The sequence below is a fragment of the Neltuma alba genome, unplaced genomic scaffold (genome assembly GCF_004799145.2).
Source record: "Neltuma alba isolate B1F8T4 unplaced genomic scaffold, ASM479914v2 tig00000857_pilon, whole genome shotgun sequence".
Lineage (NCBI taxonomy): Eukaryota > Viridiplantae > Streptophyta > Magnoliopsida > Fabales > Fabaceae > Neltuma > Neltuma alba.
The window spans coordinates 13,061-37,686 of record NW_021632224.1 but is presented as its reverse complement, the minus strand read 5'-3'; the positions used below and the strand labels follow the sequence as shown (position 1 = coordinate 37,686).

Sequence of the window (24,626 nt, the reverse complement as noted above, 5' to 3'; positions counted from 1 at the left end):
GTGCTTGTTGTACAACTGGCCACCTTTCTTCGTCAGTTGGCTCAGCTCATTGAGTGGCACAACCACCTGTCCACTTGTCATCATAGACAACTTTCTGGCTGTCAACCTCCTATAGGACCTGTTCCCCTCAGAATCTGTAAAATTTAATTAAGAAATAAATTATATATCAATGAATTAAAAAATTTTCTATATAAATTAAATAGTTGTCAAATTTAAAAAAGTTAAATAAATACTTACCTTCAAATTCCACCTCAAAACCAGCCTGACGTCTGGGAGCAAGATACTGCTCAGCATGGGGATTCTCATTCCCCTGAACCTGCTCCTCCTCCTCATCCTTCTCAGCAGCATCAGCATCAGCATGGGGTTGTTCATCCCCAGTAAAATGAGCCTCCTTAGTCTGCTCGATATCATCCTGCTCCATAAAGCTGAGGAGATCCTCCTCGCTGAGATCGTAGTCATGAATACTGGGGAATGGCTCACTAGCATCATGACCACCATCATGACGATCCTCACTGGGTCCTACCCTCTTAGGATCGACTGGTACCTTCCCTGGCCGACGACTCATCCTAATAATAACAAATAGTAATTATTTATAAATAAAATAAAAAGAGAAATTATTTATAAACAGAAATATAATAAATTAAATTAAAAAAATAATATAAATTATTTATAAATAAATTACTATTTCTACCTGAAAATAGGGATCTGCAACTGAATCCGAACTCGGATATGTTTCGTGGAGAGAATTCAGCAGAGCTTCACTTTACGAACGAACAAAACAGTAAAAATGACCATGGGGGGATATATATAGGCAACGAATTTCTAGCGGTTTTACCCAAACTGCAATGAATTTCTAGCAATTGTCGCTAAAACCGCTAGAAATGTCTAGCGGTTTTTGCGACAACCACTAGAAACTGCTAACGGTTATTAAAACCACCTCAATATTTTCTAGCGGTTTTCGACAAAACCGCTAGAAAAGTGTATGATTTACTAGTAGTTTACCGAACCGCTAGAAAATTGGACGACTCTTTGCATTCTCTAGCGGTTTGGTCACCCAAATCGCTAGAAAATAAATGCTAGAATTTTGGCTCCAAGTTCACGCCAAAACCCGGGAAGAGTTCTAGCTGTGATTTTCTAGCGGTTGGCATGTAACCGCTAGAAAATTGCGGGCCCCAAAGTCTTTATGGTCAAAACGATGCTAATTTCTAGCGGTTTGTATAAAACTGCTAGAAATACATAAATTTGTAGCGGTTTGTTTGAACCGCTAGAAATGTTCCGCCGCTAACTTGATATTTTCTTGTAGTGAATAAGCCCATATGCAACTAGGGATCCATCATATGCAAATAAGCATTCATTATATGCAATTGGGCATCCGTTAAATGCAATTAGCATTCGTATTACACAATAAACTTATATGGAAGTAGGTATCCATTATATGCAAGTGAGCATCTTTTATATGCAATTAGTCTTGCAAGTGAGGATCTGTCATATACAATAGTAAGAATCCATAATATACAAGTAAGGATTTGTTATATGTAATTAGCATTTGTTAGGATAATATGGTTTTTTCTTATCACATTAACAATTGAGGAGCCTACAACTTTACGTATATTGGAAGTTGTCGATCTAGAGTCCTACTTATTTTAATCTTGCTAATGATTTTCTCTGTCAAATTTCCTTTAATCAGTTTAGCCAAAAGTCCCCTTTCTAATGTGCTTTTAAGTGATCTTTTATTTGTTAAAAATCTTAATTTAAGTGATTAAATAATTAGCTTTTTAAGAAACAATTTTGGATTGAGCTATATTGCAAATTCAAAATATAGTTTAATTTTGGTGCTATTTGACAAAAGTGTCAAATTGTTAATGTGGATCTTCAACTTTATACCCAATAGAACTTGATTCATGCACTTTGGTTTTAAAAAGAACAAAGTGATACATGAACCATTCCGTGGTTAGGTACTGAAAAAAAAAAAAAGAAGAAGAAAAAAGAAACCAAATAACTGAAATAAGTCTATAATTGAAAAGTTGTTACTATTCATATATTATCACAAATACATTTCAATATAATTAAGTTAGAAATCAAATACATAAACGATACACGTATTAAGTAACAGAAAGAAATTATACATATTAATAATTGTGCCAAAAACTCTCATTTCAAATTTCTCAAGGTAATATTATAACCTTAAATGCTATATTTACACAAAATATATGCCGCAAATCCTTCTCAGGATATTCACTTTTGTCAATTTTTATAGGAGGGGATATATATATATATATATAGATATTATTATTTGTTTTAATTTTCTACTTCGTTAGATTGCTAACCATGCATATTGAAAAAAATAAAAATACAATTAAAGGTTATATTTATATCAGTTTTTAATTAAGAAAAAGTTCTTTAAATTTGTTTTTATCTAATGCACACACTAGCAGATAAGTATCTAAATGGCTTATCAAAAGATAAGTATCTAAATGAGTTTTTTCATGCCACTTACCTCTAACAAATTTCCTAAATATATTCGTAACGTCCATAACAACTTATTTACTAACGATAAGGACAAGTTAACTTATCTCTAACAAATGTCCATCAAGCACTAAGGCTCATATAAACACACACACACACGGGCACAAACTTGAACCTGCTTTCATCGAGACACAGGACAAATACTATGCGTCTCATCATGAATACTCAAATTTTTCTGTGCCTTTCTCTAGCCTTCCTCTTCTACGGTACCATACACAATATGTGTGTGTGTGTGTATAGATATATATATATATATCTACCCTAGCTCTCTTAGTATACTGTATTCGTAACATTGGCTAAATGTCAAGTTGATTGCTTGATATGCATCCTCATACGCATAGTGGCTTCATGGATGTAGTTTGCTCATGTTTGGATTTGAATTTCTAGTTCATATTATGCATAATATAGCTAACTTGCTGCTCATATAGCATATTCTATAGAAAGCGTCTGTGTATATATTTATATTCCTTAATGACTAGTAATATATATGTTGATTAATTCACAAGAAATGGTTTTGTGCAGGAGGAAAGTCAGCAAAAATTACTTTCAAAAACAACTGTTCCTTCACAATATGGCCAGGAACCTTGACCGGAGCTCCATACCCTCAACTATCCACAACCGGATTCGAGTTGGCGATCGGAGCATCTAATTCAGTAGATGTCCCTTCTCCGTGGTCTGGCCGGTTTTTCGCGAGAACCGGCTGCGCCTCCGATGCCACAGGAAAGTTTGTTTGTGGCACGGCGGATTGTGCCTCTGGTCAAGTTGGGTGCAATGGCGCCGGAGCAATCCCACCAGCAACATTAATAGAACTCTTTGTGTCACCAAATGGTGGGCAAGATTTCTATGATGTTAGCAATGTAGATGGCTTCAACTTGCCCATGTCCATAGCCCCGCAAGGCGGCACCGGCGACTGCAAACCCTCAAGCTGCCCGGCGAACATTAACGCGGCGTGCCCTAATGAGCTAAAAGTAGCTGGCTCTGATGGAAGTGTTATAGCATGTAAGAGTGCTTGCACAGCTTTTAATCAGCCTCAATATTGTTGCAGTGGAGAGTTTAACACTCCAGAAAAATGCCCACCAACACAATACTCTAAAATGTTCAAGACTCAATGTCCCGATGCTTATAGTTACGCTTATGATGATAAGACTAGCACCTTTACTTGCTTTAGCAGTCCAAACTATGCAATCACTTTTTGTCCTTAGATTCTTCCTGGAATCTGAGGGAAATAAAAGCTATATAATATCCCATGTGTAATGAAACTTGTTCCTTTAGGAATGTACTATGAAATAATTGGCAAGAAGTTTGGGATAATCATCTAATTGAATTTTATTTTCAATTAAATTATTCTGTATTTTCATTTAGAGTCAGAAAGTTACGCCTGTCATGAAATTTTGGTTGCATGTTCCTATTTTAATTTATTTTAGTCGTTTCATTTTGTATAAGATTTTGATTTAATACTTTAATTTTAAAAAGTATATTTTTAGTTTTTTACATGTGGAGCACAACTAACCAGTGTGTGTCACCAGCGACCACCTTCACAGCAACGGCTGGTGTACGTGCCCCACTACTGAAAGTGGGGGAATCTGGATTTTTTTTTTTGTTTTTTTAATCTTTTTTTTTTATGTAAGTTTTTTCTAATCTAGACATGTTTTAGGAGTGTGATTTGGCTCTAAAAATTTTGAAATTTGAGAGTTTCATTTTGATATACGATTTGACTATTTTTATACAAGTTTGGATCAGTTTTTGATGGGGCATAAAAGTGTTGTTTGCATTCTGAAAAATTTTAAAATATTATATTAATTAAATATAATACTTTGCCAAGCTATGATGAGACACAGGAAAGACCTAGAGGTAAACTTAGGAATTGGGACTTTATTTGGCATCTCATTATTTTTTGAAAAAAAAACAGAGAGAATCAGTTCATTATTGTCATAAATGGAAAATCAAATATATTAAATGTTCCTAATAAAAGCACAAATAAATGATATTACTAAGGATCTCTTCATAAATTCTAATATATTTTCTGACACCACTCATTCATGAGTCCGACTACCCATGGGAGATTCAGATTCAAGTTTAGATTGTGGCATCGTTTTGTATTAATGGCAGATCTTAAAGAAATAATTTTGCTCCATAAAAACTGGTTTCCTTATTAAGCTATTGAAAAAAAAGGCCTTAATTGTTTTTCAAGATATAGGATTTAGAGGCAAAAATTTAGGTCAGGTTTCTTTATATTCATTATATCAACATATAAACATATATTCTTTTTGTTTTATATAGATTTATAATTAAATGATATTAAATATTAATACTTTAAAAATAGAACACGTGATGATGTGTAATTAAAAAACTTGAGATAATATAATAGATTTAATGAAGTTGGCGTGAATGTTGTGCTTTTTTGAAATCTCTAAAGCTAGTGGGCTAGAATAATTTCATAATTGTCATAAATGTAGAATGAAATATATTAAATGCTCATACATGTAAATTCATTGTTCCTATTGGCAAAAAAAAAAAATCATTGAATGCAATTACTGAAAATCTATATCATTTATTTTGATGGAATGATGGCATATTAAAGGGACACAAATTTCATTTAGACATAGAGGGACACAAATTTGTATAATAGGTTTAATCATCCTAAAATATGATTGGTCAATGCGGATAAAAACATTAAAAAGAAATAACAACCGCGTATTGTCATGAACTGCGTCTTTTAAAGCTATGAACTAATAGGCAAAATGAAAAGAAATATCTATGTTATAAAATTGTAAATTATAAAATATGTATAAACATCATATATATTTTATATCAAATAATGATCTCATTCTTATTTTTAAAAGTACAAAATATTTGTCAACTTTTTTAAAATTATATTTTTATTTCTTAAATACTCACTTTATTTTTTTGTTAGTTTATTTGAAATCGATTTTTCATATTTGTTATTTTACCTTTACTATTATAAACTTTTATAATATAATTAAAATTGTAAATTTGATCACACCTGATTGAATCACAATCCAAGCATTGAATTTTGAATTATTGTCTCAACATTCATGACTGGTTTGGTTTTTAATTTCTTTCTTTTGATCCCAAATGAGCATAAAGCATTTCGATCACAACAACAATTATGTTTTACCATATTAGAGCTCAACATGGAATTAAAACCCAACACAGATTAGTTGGTCAGACAAGTGAACTAGTAAAGTAATCTTCTAGCTTCTTTGGTCAATACTTAGTACTGTCTGGATAGAAACTAAAATATAATTTTAAAAATGATTTTACAGTATATAAAGTAAGTATGTGAAAGAAGTTTTGTCTTAACTTGAGTAAAAACAATTTTTGGAGTAACCAAATACTAGTTTTTGACAAGTCAACAGGATTAAACTTTGTATTTTTGTCCTCCCTTTTATTGAATCTAAATTGATGTCATTTTAAATTAAAAAAATTAAAAATAGCAATTCGTTGTATTTGTACTTTTGGTAACTCCGTTTTGTTAGGTTATGTATGTGTGGCTTGTACATTAATGTTCAATTTATTTGTGGATTACCATCTTTTTTATTTAAGTTTTTGAGAGTTATATGTCAATATTTTTGTATATTTTACTTAAAGTATAGTATTTTAATGATGATTAGTCTGATCCTATTTTAACCACAATAAAAACATTTTTAATTGATTTAATAACTGGTATGATTTTTTTGGACGTTGGTGCTCAAGTCACTACAAAAGAAAAAGATTTTCGATAACGGCTTTTAGTGGCGACAAAAAAAGTCGCCAACTTTCAGCATCGACACTAGAAAGTCACCACTAAAAATATGACTTTTGACGGTGACAAAAATATTACTGCTAAAAGTCGGCTTTTTTTTTTTAACCACTAAAAGTTGTCATTGAAAGTATCTTTCAACGGTGACACAAAAAGTTGCCACTGAATGTAAGACCTTCAGTGGCAACATTTAGTGTCGTCGCTGGATGTCTTTAGAGGTTAGACTTTTAGTGGTGACTTTCCAACGTTGCTGCTGAATGTATAATATGATAATATATATTTTATTTTATAATAATAATAAGCAAATTCAATCCTGCTCAACGGCAAGAAGATTGAACACGAAAGGAGGTGGTCATGAGTTTAAATCTTGAAGAAGACACATATAAGTTGAAACTATTTGGACAAAAACATGGAGGCAAGGTGGTGATGTGGTGTCGTTTGGCAAGGAAGTGGCGGCCAGTGGTGATGATGTGATGCCAGTGAAGCTATTTTTTTCCAACATCACTTTTAGCTGTGACAAAAAAAATCACCACTAGAAGTCACTTTTGGCGGCAACAAAAATGTCACTGCTAAAACTTATAAACATCACGTTAAAAGCATCTTTCAGCGGCGATCTTTTTTGTTGCCGCTGAAATTTTTCAGTCACGGTCGCTACGGTTATGACTTTTCAACGATGAGTTATATATTTCTTTGTTAATTTTTTTTGCAGTGAGTCCTAAATTTTTTTTCTAGTATTACTAATTTTACATGCTCCTTTGAATATGAAATGTAACAACTAGATGACTAGTTTATATATATTAAAAATTAGCTAAGTTAATTATTTGTTAAAAAAAAAAATAAATGTTAATTTCCTAAACACTACCCTTTTAGCCATATGAATATGATGGTCATTCAACTTTACAATACAAGAATATAACTACAAGGACAGTTATGGGGGAAAATATAAATATAAGTAAAGGGATAAGAGAAATTGAGATTTTATATTCAAGGTAAAAATAAATTCCTTAAATTTTAAAACTATGAGTTTTAATCCTTCAAGTTTCTTTCTATCTAAAATATTAGTCGTTATAAAATTTAATAAATACCTGGACTATTTTATTCCTTAAAAAATCAAAACTCATGATTTGAAACTTGAAAAACTAAAATTAAAATTCTTACAAATTTAAAAGACCAAAAATTACATCAGCCCGAAAAGAAAAGAATGTCAAAGTTTCAAATTTCAAATATCCTTACATTAATGTCAAACATTTAGTTACTTTAGCACCTTTGATCCAGCCCACAGATTTCATCCCTAATACTGCCTATAGTTTTCAGATTTCTGAAATAAAAGTTAACAAGGGATTCTCTCATAAATTCTTTTTTTTTTTTTGACACCACTCATTAATGAGTCTAAAATATACAGGCTCACTATAATTTCAGAGTTCTATATAAGTACATATCTTAAGGAATAAGTGCTCAACAAAAGCTGGTCTCCTGAAGCACATAACCATGTCAGAGGAAGCGATGAAACATCAGTACATCACTGATGACTTGAAAAGAAAAGCATCATTCAAGAAAAGGGAAGCAATTATCATGAAAAAGATAAGTGAACTTAGCATCCTTTGTGGAGTTGAGGCTGGGGCAATCATTTACAGTGGTCGCTCTGATCCTCAACCAGAGGTTTGGCCGGACCATGAAGGTGTCCAGCAAGTGATTGAGAGGTGCCGAGGCGGACCTGTCTCGGAGAGGGCCTTGAACAAAGAGGCAACAATTCAGAAGAGGATTAAAAAAGGGAAAGAACTTCTGATGAGAAGGAGAAAAGAGAATCGTACAGAAGAGATTTCCCAACTCATGATACGTTGTATGTTAGGGAAAGCAACGCCCAGCCCTGCAGATTGGCATGATATGAAGATGGTAGTTGAGCAGACTTTGAAGAAAATTAACTCTTGAATTGAGATCTCTATCTGTCGTTCGTAGGTTATTTGCGGTCTATTTCTGTCATATACGATGTTTTTGTGTATGATGGTTGGCTTCTTTTGCCATTGTCGCAAAGTTGTGTGTGTAGACAAATAAATAACATATATGCATGCCATGTTTATTTTGTTCTGTTTGCTCTCAATTATGTGGGTGTCTTTCGTCATCCCCCACTTCTTACTTGTGAGGTGGAAAGTACAGAGATGAGAAAACGGGCTAAACTTATCAAGACAGCCCATTTAAGTCAGAGCCTTTTGAATACTAAGCTTCCAAAAATTGCATGTTTTGAGGCTAAATGAGTTTTTAGGCCCAATCCTTTTAAGCATAAGCCCATTCAGGACCTGCCCGTTTTAACCCACTCGCATTCTATTTTTTTTATCGTTTGAAATATGCTTTAACCATTTTGATAATTATATTTGTTCATTTTTTATTTAGATAGTATTTGCCGGAACTTGTTTTAATCCTTTATAAATTGCATGATCTAGCATGATGCAAAAATATTGAGATGTTTATGCAATAATGGATAAGTTTTCTATCAAAATTTAGGATAATGGTTTGGGTTGGTTTAGTTTGATAATTCTGACATTAATTTGACAATTTATTTTGCTAATATTTATTATTTAAATTAAGTTTTTAATATGCTTACGGTCACAGACCGTAAGCCCGTGAGTTCGTGTGCCAAGCTTTGTAACTAAAGTTGTTTTAAGGAAGGCGCGCTTTAAGGCTTGAGCCGCTAAGGATTGGCCTTGTAGGGTTGGGGAGGCGTTGTTCTAAAAACGACGGATGGTTACTCTCACAATCATTCGATTATGTATCGAATGAGTGGTATGAGAAAATGAGTATTTCCGATTTTATCTAACATATCAAGAGCCTATTTCAACTTCACAAATTTTTCTGGTCCTATGGGCGTATATTTTGTACTGAGCTGGTTATGAAGAAGTAGTAGTATTGGCTTTGCTCAAAAAAGTTATGGCTGAAATTAAGGAAAGCCTCAAAAGTAACTATTTCCTAGTGAATATTTGAAGGAAGATACTTTATATTAAAACTGACATTTCGAATCTAATCAAAGCCATCACAATTGTGAAAAAATAGAACATTGCCACAAGGAACTTTGATTTCGTTTGGTACAAAGTATTGAAAATAAGTAATAAGGATTGGAATTATAATTGAAAAAAATCATTAAAATAGTATTTAACAAGAGTAATTTCTTATTACATGGGATTAAACAAACTCATGAAAGTGGGATTAAAGAATGCTATTTCCTCCCATGGCATTCCCCATTCCCACATATATAGGTTTATCAAATCCGATATAACAAGTAGTCTTTCATATTAAATATTTTTTAGTTAGATTTAATTTTCTGAATCTCAATTCTAATTCTTATATCTCATTTTTAATGTCTCATACCAAACGGGATATTTATGTTCCTTCCCCTGCTTGAAACCCACATAATCTTTGTATGATTATATTATATGAAGAGCTGTAATTTCATGGATTTGCTATAATGAAGTAGTTCATTAATTAGTGCCAACAGATTTACCGATTCCAACTATGGTGATATAAAGCACACTAATTCCCTAGTTAACATCATTGGCCATAGAATGAACAATCTTGTTCAAGCTCGAACCCTAAAATATGGCTTTGGATGTTATAATGGTGCTTATTTTCAAAGTTTAGAGGCATGATCATATTTTGCCCTATGAAGTTGCATTGCCGATTTTGTCTTAATAATTTAATTGGTATGCTGGTTGGGCATTTTCGATGTACAGGGATTGCTTATATAATCATTGGATATGGTTATATCTTGAAAAGTGGTTATTTCATTAAATTGTAGCTGTATATATGAACTAGTTGATCAATTTATTCCAAAAGATGTGTACATTCTTCCTATAACATTCTGCCAATAGCGTATATAATTTCCAATCTTCACGTTATAATCAAACCTGAAGAGATGTTTGACATTTAGTCTAACCGGAAATTTCATTCCCCTGCTCTTCTAGAGAATTGAGTTGATTTTTTTATCTGCATTCTGGATTTCATCACCTACCTTTCTTAAGAGCTGCCTGGAGGATTAGAATATTGCAAATTGTCTTTCTGAAACTTAAAAAGAAAAGAAAAGAAACCCCAACAGGTTTTCCTGAAAGTTTGTTCCCCAGACTTGGAATTGTGGTCTGAGATTCACTATAACTTGAAATTAGAGGAGTTTGCTTTTCTAGTTTCCTCTTTGTATGTTTATGATGCTTATTTGGGAGTTGGTACGCAGAGGCTGTAATTACTCGTTATCATTCCTTTATGTAGAACTTGATTGGGGTTTGGAATTAATCTTATAAACAAAAGGGAACTATGACGTTATAATACACAAGTTTGCTTGTGTTCTACAGGACGAACTGCCTCCAGACTTGAACCCAACATTTGACTATGAGCTGATATATTTTGCTTTGAATTGGAGAAGAGTTTCTAGAAAGAAAGGAAAATATATAATACCAATTAAGTTTGGAGTACAAATGTTTAACAGAGAATATGGAAGATGAAAACTCAGTTAAAATACCATGTAACGTTGTACTGAGTTATGAGAAAAATGATCTATTGAAAGTGGGAGTACCTCAACTTGATGGCCCTGGCTCTAACTCAAGTCAATTTGAAGAGGTCTATAACCATATGAAAGTACACGTACAATTGCATTAAAGTAGACTGTTTATATGGTGATATGGCATTTGAATTGTTCAAAAATGAAGTATAGGAGAAACTCTTGTAGCCTCTGATCATGTTGCGGCTAGACAAAGATGGGTGGCTGACCACTTTAATGGGTTGGCATTGGCTCTTTGTCGTATATGAACGTTCAATGAGTATTAAGGCGACTCTCAATCAATGGGGGAATCATGCCTGGGAACTTTGGAAGAGTTATCCTTCTTGATTCTATTTTTTCAAAATACTTGTATTGGAATTTATCAGTCTTTCATACTTCAAGCATGTCGATGTCAATTTTACTTATACTATGGATCGGAATATGAAATATGAGATTCAGTAATTCTTATTTAGGTTGGTAATTGTGTATGGCAGATGTTTTAATTTGTAATATTTTATGAATATAATATTTAGTGAACTTTCTGGTTCATCTTGTTATGTTTGAGTATCTATACATTTGATAATGATAATATATTTCATGTATTCTCTTATCCAACTCTGTTATCTTATGATTCAATGCATGTTGGAAAACTTTGTCAAATTATAATAAATCAATCATGTCGTATAATAAGTCTTTTAAATTCATTTGTTTTCTTTATAAACTTTGTTTCCTAAATCTAGTTTTGGTGAACTAAATTTCTTCATAAATTTTATATATCCCCAAAATAATATTTCATAATATTTCCTCAAATTTTCTAAGCCCTTAAATAATTTGAATAATTATTTTTCTCCTTCATTTTTTAAAATTTCACCTAAAATTATAATTTTTAACCAAACAATTCATTTGGAGGCATTTTAATTTTAAATAAGATCTCCAAGCCTTAAAAATGCCTTATGATTCTCTTTTCTATTTTACGGAATTTGTGTCTAATTTAGGGGTTTTCTCGTAATTATACTTTGCTCAACTTTTACTGTTATTTTTGCGTTGAGACCCAAACTTTTATATTCACATCTTTTGACCCAACCGATTTTTCCTTTTACTTTGGTTTAGTGTGACTCTAAACTGCTTGCTTTATTTTTAATCAGCCCAAACATATCATTTTTCTCTCATTTTCCTTATTTAATTAGTATGTAAAAATACCAGATGTAACAAATTAAACGTGTGTATTTACAAACTATGACAAAAAAATTATATTAGTAGAAAATTGAATTATTATTAAGGGTTAAGGTACACTTAACACCCCAAACTATTTTGTACGGTACAGCTAACATTTTAAAATATTTTGTTATGTAATTTCATTCCTAAAGTTTTTAAATTGGTGCAATTTCATCTAAAACTAGCTGAGAAATAAATGTCCGTTACTCCTTTCACAGATAAGCATATGGTTTTGACGAGTAATATGAACGAATCCCATCTTCGTTGACTCATGGCCTTCACCAAGCTTTTCCCTCTACTTTCATCGAACGCGTCAAAACGATATGCTTATCTGTCAAAGGAGTAAGGGACGTTTATTTATCAGTTAGTTTTGGGTGAAATTCCACCCATTTAAATACATATTAAAAGCAAAATTACACCACAAAATACTTTAGCGTATTGGGTGTATCTCACAAAATAGTTTGGAGTGCTGACCTTAACCCAATTATTAATGAGTCATGGCTAAAAAATTCTTTTTTTAATTGCGTCAAAATAGAGCCACAATTATTGAAAATGAATAATAAGAATTGGAATTATAATTGAGAAAAATCATTAAAAAAGTGTTTAGCAAAAGTAATTTCTTATTACATGGGATTAAACAAACTCATGAAGATGGGATTAAAGAATACCATTTCCTCCCATGGCATTCCCCATTCCCACATAGATAGATTTATCAAATCTGATATAACAAGCAGTCTTTCATATTAAATATTTTTTAGTCAGATTTAATTTTCTAAATCTCAATTCTAATTCTTATCTCTCATTTTTAATATCTCATACCAAACGGGATATTTATGTTGCTTCTCCTGCTTGAAACCCACATAATCTTTGTATGATTATATTATATGAAGAGCTGTAATTTCATGGATTTGTTATAAGCATGGATTTGCTATAATGAAGTAGTTCATTAATTAGTGCCAACAGATTTACCGATTCCAACTATGGTGATATAAGCACAATAATTCCCCACTTAACATCATTGGCCATAGAATGAACAATCTTGTTCAAGCTCAAACCCTAAAATATGGCTTTGGATGTTATAATGGTGCTTATTTTCAAAGTTTAGAGACATGATCATATTTTGCCCTATGAAGTTGCATTGCCGATTCTGTCTTAATAATTTAATTGGTATGCTGGTTGAGCATTTTCGATGTATAGGGATTGCTTATATAATCATTGGATATGGTTATATCTTGAAAAATGGTTATTTCATTAAATTGCAGTTGTATATATGAACTAGTTCATTGATTTATTCCAAAAGATGTGTACATTCTTTCTGTAACATTCTGCCAATACCGCATATAATTTCCAATCTTCATGTTATAATTAAACCTGAAGAGATGTTTAACATTTAGTCTAACCGGACATTTCATTCCCCTGCTCTTCTATAGAATTGAGTTGATTTTTTTGTCTGCATTCTGGATTTCATCACCTAGCTTTCTTAAGAGCTGCCTGGAGAATTAGAATATTGCAAATTGTCTTTCTGAAACTTAAAAAGAAAAGAAACCCTAACAGGTTTTCCTGAAAGTTTGTTCCCCAGACTTGGAATTGTGGTCTGAGATTCACTATAACTTGAAATTAGAGGAGTTTGCTTTTCTAGTTTCCTCTTTGTATGTTTATGATGCTTATTTGGGAGTTGGTACGCAGAGGCTGTAATTACTCGTTATCATTCCTTTATGTAGAACTTGATTGGGGTTTGGAATTAATCTTATAAACAAAAGGGAACTATGACGTTATAATACACAAGTTTGCTTGTGTTCTACAGGACGAACTGCCTCCAGACTTGAACCCAACATTTGACTATGAGCTGATATATTTTGCTTTGAATTGGAGAAGAGTTTCTAGAAAGAAAGGAAAATATATAATACCAATTAAGTTTGGAGTACAAATGTTTAACAGAGAATATGGAAGATGAAAACTCAGTTAAAATACCATGTAACGTTGTACTGAGTTATGAGAAAAATGATCTATTGAAAGTGGGAGTACCTCAACTTGATGGCCCTGGCTCTAACTCAAGTCAATTTGAAGAGGTCTATAACCATATGAAAGTACACGTACAATTGCATTAAAGTAGACTGTTTATATGGTGATATGGCATTTGAATTGTTCAAAAATGAAGTATAGGAGAAACTCTTGTAGCCTCTGATCATGTTGCGGCTAGACAAAGATGGGTGGCTGACCACTTTAATGGGTTGGCATTGGCTCTTTGTCGTATATGAACGTTCAATGAGTATTAAGGCGACTCTCAATCAATGGGGGAATCATGCCTGGGAACTTTGGAAGAGTTATCCTTCTTGATTCTATTTTTTCAAAATACTTGTATTGGAATTTATCAGTCTTTCATACTTCAAGCATGTCGATGTCAATTTTACTTATACTATGGATCGGAATATGAAATATGAGATTCAGTAATTCTTATTTAGGTTGGTAATTGTGTATGGCAGATGTTTTAATTTGTAATATTTTATGAATATAATATTTAGTGAACTTTCTGGTTCATCTTGTTATGTTTGAGTATCTATACATTTGATAATGATAATATATTTCATGTATTCTCTTATCCAACTCTGTTATCTTATGATTCAATGCATGTTGGAAAACTTTGTCAAATTATAATAAATCAATCATGTCGTATAATAAGTCTTTTAAATTCATTTGTTTTCTTTATAAACTTTGTTTCCTAAATCTAGTTTTGGTGAACTAAATTTCTTCATAAATTTTATATATCCCCAGAATAATATTTCATAATATTTCCTCAAATTTTCTAAGCCCTTAAATAATTTGAATAATTATTTTTCTCCTTCATTTTTTAAAATTTCACCTAAAATTATAATTTTTAACCAAACAATTCATTTGGAGGCATTTTAATTTTAAATAAGATCTCCAAGCCTTAAAAATGCCTTATGATTCTCTTTTCTATTTTACGGAATTTGTGTCTAATTTAGGGGTTTTCTCGTAATTATACTTTGCTCAACTTTTACTGTTATTTATGCGTTTAGCCCCAAACTTTTATATTCACATCTTTTGACCCAACCGATTTTTCCTTTTACTTTGGTTTAGTGTGACTCTAAACTGCTTGCTTTATTTTTAATCACCCCAAACATATCATTTTTCTCTCATTTTCCTTATTTAATTAGTATGTAAAAATACCAGATGTAACAAATTAAACGTGTGTATTTACAAACTATGACAAAAAAATTATATTAGTAGAAAATTGAATTATTATTAAGAGTTAAGGTGCACTTAACACCCCAAACTATTTTGTGTTGTACAGCTAACATCCTAAAATACTTTGTTGTGAAATTTCATTCCTAAAGTTTTTAAATTGGTGCAATTTCATCTGAAACTAACTGAGAAATAAGTGTCCGTTACTCCTTTCACAGATAAGCATATGGTATTGACGAGTAATATGAACGAATCCCATCTTCGTTGACTCATGGCCTTCACCAAGCTTTTCCCTCTCTACTTTCATCGAACGCGTCAAAACGATATGCTTATCTGTCAAAGGAGTAATGGACGTTTATTTCTCAGTTAGTTTTGGATGAAATTACACCCATTTAAATACATATTAAAAGCAAAATTGCACCACAAATACTTCAGCGTATTGGGTGTATCTCACAAAATAGTTTGGAGTGCTGATCTTAACCCAATTATTAATGAGTCATGGCTAAAAAATTCTTTTTTAATTGCGTCAAAATAGAGCCACAGTTAACTGTACGTCCATAGTTTTGTTATAGTTAATCAATTAACTCTCCGCTAATTATAATTTTTTTCTGCTTCCACCTATGGTAAGGAAATTACTACTCTTCTGGTCCTATTATAGGGTAGAGAGAAAAGATTTTTATTGTCCTATTTATAAATTATTTTATTAAATTTTTAATATAAACGTACCATTTTGTCATTCATTTATTATAGTATATTATAATATAAGTAGTTATCTGTTTTAAAAGGTGGATAAAGTTAAAAATTTATTATATTTTAATAAAGAATTAATATATTTTAAGATTTTTTTTATAGATTGGAGTGAAAGAACAGTTCGTTCCGCGTCTTTTGGGCTTGACTTGAGTATGTGCTTTCACATTAATTAGTTAAGGCGGCTTTTCTTGATTTGTACGCTTAATTAGCTCAGCAATTTCCTTGGGTACTCTTTTAGCATAATTTCGTTCCCCCACAAGGCACGCTTCTCTTACTTTTCCACAACACAAACACTACAAATATCGTCCTTCTCTTGTTTCAAAAATCACCACATAAACATTATGGCTTCTGTTCAACAAGTTTCTCTTCTCTTCCTACCTCTCCTTCTCATTTCTTCCTTCATTGTTGACCGGTCCTACGCTGCCGGAATCGCCACCTATTGGGGCCAACACGGCGAGGAAGGCTCCCTTGCCGATGCCTGTAACACCGGAAACTACCAGTTCATTAACATAGCTTTCTTGTCCACCTTTGGCAATGGCCAAACCCCACAACTTAACCTTGGCAGCCACTGTGATCCCGGTGCCAACACCTGCACCGTCTTTAGCTCCCAGATCAAAGATTGCCAAGCCAAAGGCATCAAGGTGCTTCTCTCACTCGGCGGTGGCTCGGGAACCTACTCTCTTAACTCCGCCGACGATGCCAAACAGCTCGCTGACTACCTCTGGAGCAACTTCCTCGGAGGAAGTTCCGGCTCAGGGCCCCTAGGCGACGCTGTTTTGGACGGTATCGACTTCGACATAGAGGGCAACGATAATAGTCAATACTGGGAGAATCTAGCCGGAAATCTGAAGGAGTTGAACCAGCAGCTGGTTCTCTCCGCCGCACCGCAATGTGTATTCCCTGACGCTAATTTGCGTAATGCGATCGACACTGGCTTGTTCAAGTACGTTTGGGTTCAGTTCTACAACAACGGTCAATGCCAATATAACAATGGAGACACTAGCAGTCTTTTGAGTGCATGGAAACAATGGACGGCGGTGAAAGCCGAGCAGGTGTTCTTGGGCGTTCCGGCGTCGGAGGCGGCGGCCCCAAGCGGCGGGTTTATTCCAACCAATGAGATGATTTCTCAGGTTCTTCCGGCAATCAAGACGTCTCCGAATTACGGTGGAGTCATGATCTGGGACAGGTCCTTTGATCTCAACGGTGGATATAGCACCGCCATCAAGGATTCGATAAACTAAGAAAGTGTTTTGCTTTGGAATGAGGGGCAGATTTAATTTATAGTGTTTGTTCCTACGTACTACAGGACTATGATGATTGAAATAAAAACTTAATTTGGTGAGTTCTAAATAAATAATCATAGAGTTTCAATTTCAACTTTCTTCTCAGTCTGATTAATGCGTAGTTACTTAGTTACTAGTTAGGGTTGATGTAATAATTAAATCAACATTTAATAAAAAATCATTATAAGTATAAGTCTATAATGAATCTAAACATCCCAATATTCAAAAATTTTAAAGTAAAAAATATAAAAATAAAGAAATACAAAATATATATATATATATATATATTTGAGGATAGAAGTCCAGCATTTCAAAAAGACCTATCATAAAGTATTAGAGACCCAATAATAAGACTATGAAGGAAATATTGAATTACTACTTCCACTCATCAATATAAAAGCTAGCTAGAAATTAGACTAACAAGCATTTGGTCAAACTGGTAAAGGTTTATCTAGCTTAATTAGTGTTCTTATGGTCGCCCTAGGTATGCAGCTACGTCGAAATTTGTTGGGAGAGCTTGCCACCCAAATACAAAGCTTGATTCTGATTAGCTTGTTACTCAAATACTTGATAACAGGGTCCAGAGAAAACACTCGTATGTTATCTAACTCGATTCTTTAAATTAGTTAGTATTTGATAAGAGAGCTTAATGAGTGGGAGCCCATTTATTTGGGAGAGATGTTTTTCGATAAGTCCAACAATGCAAGAATCCAATAATATGGTGATTACACTGCCACGACATGCAGGCGCTCACTGTATCATGCATTCATCACTTCTTCCATCTTATTGTGAAACGCTGATGTAAGGTCATGATGCATTTTTGTCAGACTATGGGTTCACCAAGTCATGATACTAACGTTGCTATATATATACATATAGATGCAAAGGGTTCCTGCTGCAATAATACACTTAGAAGTTAATATTCAGTTATATCATCGTTCACGTTTCTATATTATTATTCTGCTGACCTGCTCCTTCATTTATTCCCTTTATAATGCATATCCAGATCTCAAGATGTGTGCAAAGACGTGGAGATCTTGCTTAGTTGTTTTTTTCACTGACAGTAATGGATGGACATCGGAGTTCACCTGAGCAACCAGCTTCCTACCAAAAAAGCTGGTCAGAAACAGGACATATACACAGGCGACTAACACATCAGCTAGCTTTCTAGAGAGAGACTCAAGTTACCCTCTCTTCACGCATCCCATCACGCCTAAAACCCGTGATTATGGATTCTTTGTATAGGCCACTAACACAACAAGATCTTAGCCAATTGTGTGATTAATTCTTGATTAATATCTCTAACATTCAAGCTCATTACTGCAGACTTTCTATACTTTTGGTGGCCAAAGATGTTTCCAATAACCTGAGGGTCATCTACGTCGTGGGTCGTTGGTTTCTTATGATGAACCATTGCGGCGTTCCTCTTGCATGCTTGTTCGTGCTATCTTTTGGTTATTGGAGCTACAGAATTGTCTTCGTGGCTTGGGCTTGGCCTACTGGATCTTCACTCAGCCATTTGGGTCAACTTTTATGAATGTTTATTGAGTTGTGGTTTTACGTTTTCTGTTTCGTCTTTTGTTTCTCGCGCAGTGGGCCTCCCAATGTTGGGCTTCTTTAATCTGTAAATGTGCGGCTTTTTTTTGAAATCAAATTTGGGGAGTAGCTATTTGAAGCCTTTGGAAATGGAGAAATAATAATAATTTGCTTGATGCTGATTACTTAAAACCTTTGGAACAGGATTATCTTCAATATGAGAATATTAAAAACCACCTTCGGCGCCTGCTACAGTTATGATGCAGGATTGGAAGAAATATGTTCAGGTGCAGGAGGAAACCGCTTCTAATAGTTTTGTCACTCCAGAACGATGAGTTTGGCAATTACCTGCAAAGTGGGGTGGATTAAATTAAATGTAGCCAGTGCTATGAGCTCATCAAACAACAAAGCTGGATGTGAAGGAGTGATTCAACATTACACGGCTGGTAATTGGATTGTTGGCTTCACTCATTTTATTGGTACTTGCAATGCTCTTGAAGCAGAGAATGGGCAATATTTGAAGGCTTGAATATTGCTTGGATCTAGGATTCAAGAGAGTTATACTGGAATCTGGTGCTAAAAAACGTTTGGATATGATACAAGATAATCAAAGGTAATAGAGGAGCTAGTTTAAGCTCCATTCAGATTCAAACCTTTATGAGATACTCTTGGGAGCTGAGGTTGCAAGTTATTTCAAGATAGCAAAACCAACTCGCTGATACACTGGCAAATGAGGATATATCAAAATCTTTTATTAGGGAGAATGACAACAACAAAAAAAGCTGAAAATTGCTAAATTCTAAATTAGGTTTAGTAATTAACAACACTTTATTTGATATTGGCAGGAACAAATTTGCAAATGAGAACAAATTTTTGACTTTTTTTTTTGTCATTTTCCCCTTTTATTATGGATTCTTGTCGACTTTAGTGAAAAAAAAGTCTTCGGGATTTAAGCCCTGTGATTTAGGTTTTTGTTGTTGTTTTGGGCTTGATAATATCTTTATAAATATAAAATTATATATTTGTTTAATTTTTATCAAAGAGAAAATATCAGCCACTTATAGCTTTTTTGTGATTAATTTATTCCCTTGCAATAAAAAAAAAATCCTGGTTTTCATTTAAAGGATCTCTCCATTTAGGTGAGGAGTGAGCTAAGCATGTCGTTTTTTATTTGCATTTACGAATTTCAGATGTTTATAATTAGTTAAAATCACCTTCAGCAAAAGCCAATATGTTAACAAATGTACTTAAAGGATCTTCAGAAAAAGTGGATGAGATATTGACAAAGAAAAAAGGATTCCTTTAGAGAATGTGGGAAAATCAAATATAAATATTTTATGTTAATTAGTAGTCTCTCTTTTGTTCCTTTAATTTCTTTTCCTCTTTTCGATATGCTCTTTGCATTATAATTATAAATATACATAAAACACATATGAAAGCCAACTTCAAAATGTTTTATAAATAGGCATGAAGATCGATAGTAATTTTCTTCTTCTAGATACACGCATGCACATATCCCTCTTTTCGGTACTACTTAAATCAGTCTATCTTAATATTTTGACCCTCATATAATATTTTAGTAAAAAAATTTCTTTGAGAATATTCAAAAGCAATCTAATCTTTAAAACAATTTGGTAGAAAAAATATCATCTTTAAGACAACATAAGATATAACTATTTAAGCCCAAGTCAGGATGTTAAACATAAGATTAACATATAAGAAAAGAAGCATTACGTCAGGATGTTAAACACAAAGAAAAAGAAAATCACATGTCTATAAATGGTAGGGAAACTTCCCTCGAAACGGACCTTAAAACAAAAACAAAAGTAAATACAACTTTTGGTCTTTAATATAAGACCTTATTTAATTTTTATTTTGATTATAAATATATGACCCAAATCCACTGTCTCTAATATTTATTTATTTTTTTTAAAGACAGTCCTTCTAATAATGGTAATTTTAGCTAATACACTTACTTAGCAAGGATATTTTAGGAAAAATAATACTTATTTATTACAAATAACTAATTTAATTTATTTTTTTAATCTTCCTAAATTAATTAACTAGCTCTTATAATTAGGACTGAGGGCAATATATAAAAGTAACCTTTTTTATGGACTCAAGAAAAGTCTAGTCTTAGAACCCCGCATATTTCGGCAAATTTATTTAAATTTAATTCTTTTATTTTTATAATTATGAAATTTTTGAGTAATTCGACATGGTCTAGCTTGGCTACCAAATGACAGTAATAGTACTAAAAAGTAAATAAGATATTAAAAATTAGATCGGTCGTTGAACAGTGGATGGATCAATACACAATAATTTAAGGGTTAGTAGTCTAATTGTAGTTGAATTAAGGACCAAAACGATCATGTTTAAAATAATATAATTTAATAAAATATATAAAAATATTGATACATATAACCCTTAAAAATTAATATTTAAATAATAATAGTAATCAACGTGGCATATTGTTATGTTTCAGCATTAGTGAGGGCAATGACTTGTTATTCTCTCAGTTGTTCTAGCCATTTCGTATATCTTGAAACTAGCATTTACTCTCCTGCACATTGCGCGGGATGCATACATTATAGTGACTTAGATTAAAGCATCAAATATCAATCAACAACATTGTTATAATAACTTGAGAGAATTACCAAGAACCCAAAAAAGAAAACTACAAAAAGGTTTTAAAACAAATAAGAAATTGTTATGCACTGTTCTAAAATTTGTTATTATAAGATATTCTATTGTTGTTAAAACTTCTTAATAATTATGTTAATTAAAACTTTATAGCAATTCTCCTTTACAATTTTTCAATTTTCACCAACAAGAAATGATTCGATTCAATAGAACATAAAAGAAAAGAAAAGATTATAAAAAGTAGTGCATATAAGAATCACATAGATTAAACAAAAGAACAAACTCATGTATGCAAATTTTGAAAGACCTTTTTATACACAATATTAGTTGCTCTAAATATAGCGACTTGTGTTTTAAATGCAGTATTCTCAATTAACTTGATGTGTGCCAATTTTGAAACACATCTCTATAAATAAAATTGTAGTTTTTCTTACATATATCCATTCTCATCATCATGAAAATAGATCTTCAATCCTTCAATACTTTTCATCCTCAAAATAGAAATATATAATTAGTCATTTGCAAAAACATATTTTAATAGATATAAACTCACATGAAGTAATAATTACTCTTGACTTTTGTTATTTGTTAATAATCATTGCAAATAAGAGTGATCTTCTACCAAAAGAAAAACATAACTCGTAATAACTGGCACAGTTTCTTTTGAAATGTTTTCTAAGATGACATCTTATTAAAATATAAGATTATTGATAAATGGAATTAAAAGATATTTATTTTTTAAATAGACGTTCCACCAAATGATAACTCCGGTTAAGATGATATAGAATTCCCGCATTCATTATTCTTTGCTACTAGCTTCACAATTTTCTCTTCATTGAAATAATAATTTTGTGCAAGTACACGTTTTACTACCTACGTTCATAGAGTAAAAGAGTTAGATTAATATTTGATATATTTTTAAACAATGTCAGACAGCATATTCATGAAATTCTAAGTTGGTTGCTGCGCATTAAGTGCGTCTTATGCATATTTCGGACAGTAAAAGCAACATGCAGAAACTAAAAACGGGATATGTGGAAGCTTGATAACCGACTGAAATTTGTGACCTCCTTATGACTTGTGACCAGTAATAGACGAAAATCATTTTACTGTTCACCCGGGGGACTCCTGATAAACATTTCATCTCAAAAGAAGGCATGATTACAGATTAGCTGAACCTTAAAGAAACTGAAACCGAAAAAGTATGTGTGAATAACATGCAATCATGGAATTGGTCTGTTGTAACAGTTGAATTCCCAACCAATAATAAGGATGTTCTGCAAAAAAATCTACAATCTGACAGCTATCTCTATAATTAAAAAAGTTAGGAACTGGAAAATGTTAGTTTTAGAAATCAATACAACAAATAATCCAACAATTTTAGCAAGAAAAAATGGACTGGAAATACGGCCAATCTGCAAACCATATCACAGTTCAAGTTTACAATACTTCAAGATGCCGGAAAACAGGATACATGTTCAGCTACCATCCTAGGTGATAAAAGTTATGTGCTGGTTCTTTTCCCTTATGAATGACAGGTCACATTTTTTTAAAAGCTGCTCCTGCCTCCGCTTCTATGCAAATCATATCACTTAACATGTTGAGTGAAATTTCTTTCTGTGAACCAACTGTATGATAACAAGTGCACCAACAGTGTGAAAAGCTGCAGAATGCATGCGTGGTAGCTAAAATTTTCTTAAAGTGGGGTTATGTACTGGTTCTTTTGGCTTATGAATGACAGGTTACATTTTTTCAAAAGCTGCTCCTGCCTCCGCTTTTATGCAAATCATATCACTTAACATGTTTAAGTTAATTTCTTTCTGTGAACCAACTGTATGATAACAAGTGCACCAACAGTGTGAAAAAAGCTGCAGAATACGTGCATGGTAGCTAATATTTTCTTAAAGTGGGGTTAGAAAGCTAAAAATTACCAACTACCGCACACGTAACCAAGAATAAATCACCAAAAAATATAATCTTGATTTCATAATATACAAATATAAATCTGAATGAAACAGAAAAATAATAACCAACTAAAAGAATCCAAAAAGTAACCATATATACGGTCATTTAAACAAAACTTTGAGCACATCATGCAAGCGGTAAAAGGTGATCTGCATATACAAGCGTGAAAGTGCAACCACTATTATCAAGGTTAAACTATTATGAAGGAGCAAAAATCAAAGTTGAAACTTGGACGGAATCTTTCAGTTCCCATATTCAAAATCAAACCATTGCTCAAAGTACACTTTGGTAGCAACAACAACCACAGTCAGCATTGTTTCACCTAATCCAATGACCATAGCTGATCACCCTATTGCTCTTGCAGAGTAAAGAGTGACTTTCACATCCAGAACATAGAAAAAATTTCACAACATTAGAAAGAACAACAAAAAAACGTACGCATCCAGAGCAATACGCACGTTTAAGTTAAAAAAGAAATAACATGTAAAGAGAAGGTACCCACGCGTACTCCTACTCAAATTCTTCTCTCAGGCTTTAGATGACAAACTCTATCATTTCACCTGTAAATGAAAAACCAAGCGATTGTGGAAGAAAAATTAAAAAAGAAACAGATAAATAAGAATCTTAAATCATAGCCAATAGGACTCTCTGAATGAGTTGACTGCACACTATGCTGCTTCAAAGAAGAGGACCCGCTAAACCTGTCGATGAATAAAGAGTAAATATATTAGTGAGAAGAACTCTTGAGAAAATAAATTAGCATTTCACAACAATATAAACAAAACACCTACAAAATATGAACTGATAATGGATTAGCATTTGTCCTCAAGAATCAAATGTTGTGTGTCTGACAGACCATTCCATTAAATACAGCCAAACCTCTGATACTCCATGCCTTTGGAAGAGAAAGAAAGAGAAAGAGTAGAGAACAAAGAATGATCGAGGATACTGTTTGCCAGTGACCTCTCCTGTGACTTGCTGTTTGTATTTGATCTGTTCAAATGGATGACTTGAATGTCCCAAAAGTCAAAAAAAAAAAAAAGAGACAATAATGAAGTATAAAATAGATTAAGTGATGAATAAAATTGGGGAAAAAAGCATGAGAAAAACGAAGAGGAACACGAAGAAATCTTACCTTTAAACCACCAGCAATGATATTGGAGGTGAGATTGATCAGAAAAAATAAAAAACTCATGACCGACAGTCAGCTTAATAGAGATGC

General features: G+C 32.7%; 3 protein-coding genes across 3 annotated transcripts; all 3 read left to right on the top strand.

Moving 5' to 3' along the window:
- Nucleotides 1-2,671: 2,671 nt before the first annotated feature.
- Nucleotides 2,672-3,792, top strand: LOC114746886 (thaumatin-like protein 1b). Its single transcript, XM_028935171.1, has 2 exons — nt 2,672-2,732; nt 3,049-3,792. The coding sequence occupies exons 1-2, from the start codon at nt 2,672-2,674 to the stop codon at nt 3,726-3,728; spliced, it is 741 nt and encodes a 246-aa protein (XP_028791004.1). The 3' UTR covers nt 3,729-3,792.
- Nucleotides 3,793-7,777: 3,985 nt separating this feature from the next.
- Nucleotides 7,778-8,218, top strand: LOC114746962 (agamous-like MADS-box protein AGL80). Its single transcript, XM_028935242.1, has one exon. The coding sequence runs from the start codon at nt 7,778-7,780 to the stop codon at nt 8,216-8,218; it is 441 nt and encodes a 146-aa protein (XP_028791075.1).
- An 8,096-nt stretch (nt 8,219-16,314) lies between these two features.
- Nucleotides 16,315-17,247, top strand: LOC114747044 (acidic endochitinase-like). Its single transcript, XM_028935331.1, has one exon. The coding sequence runs from the start codon at nt 16,319-16,321 to the stop codon at nt 17,216-17,218; it is 900 nt and encodes a 299-aa protein (XP_028791164.1). The 5' UTR covers nt 16,315-16,318; the 3' UTR covers nt 17,219-17,247.
- Nucleotides 17,248-24,626: the final 7,379 nt, after the last annotated feature.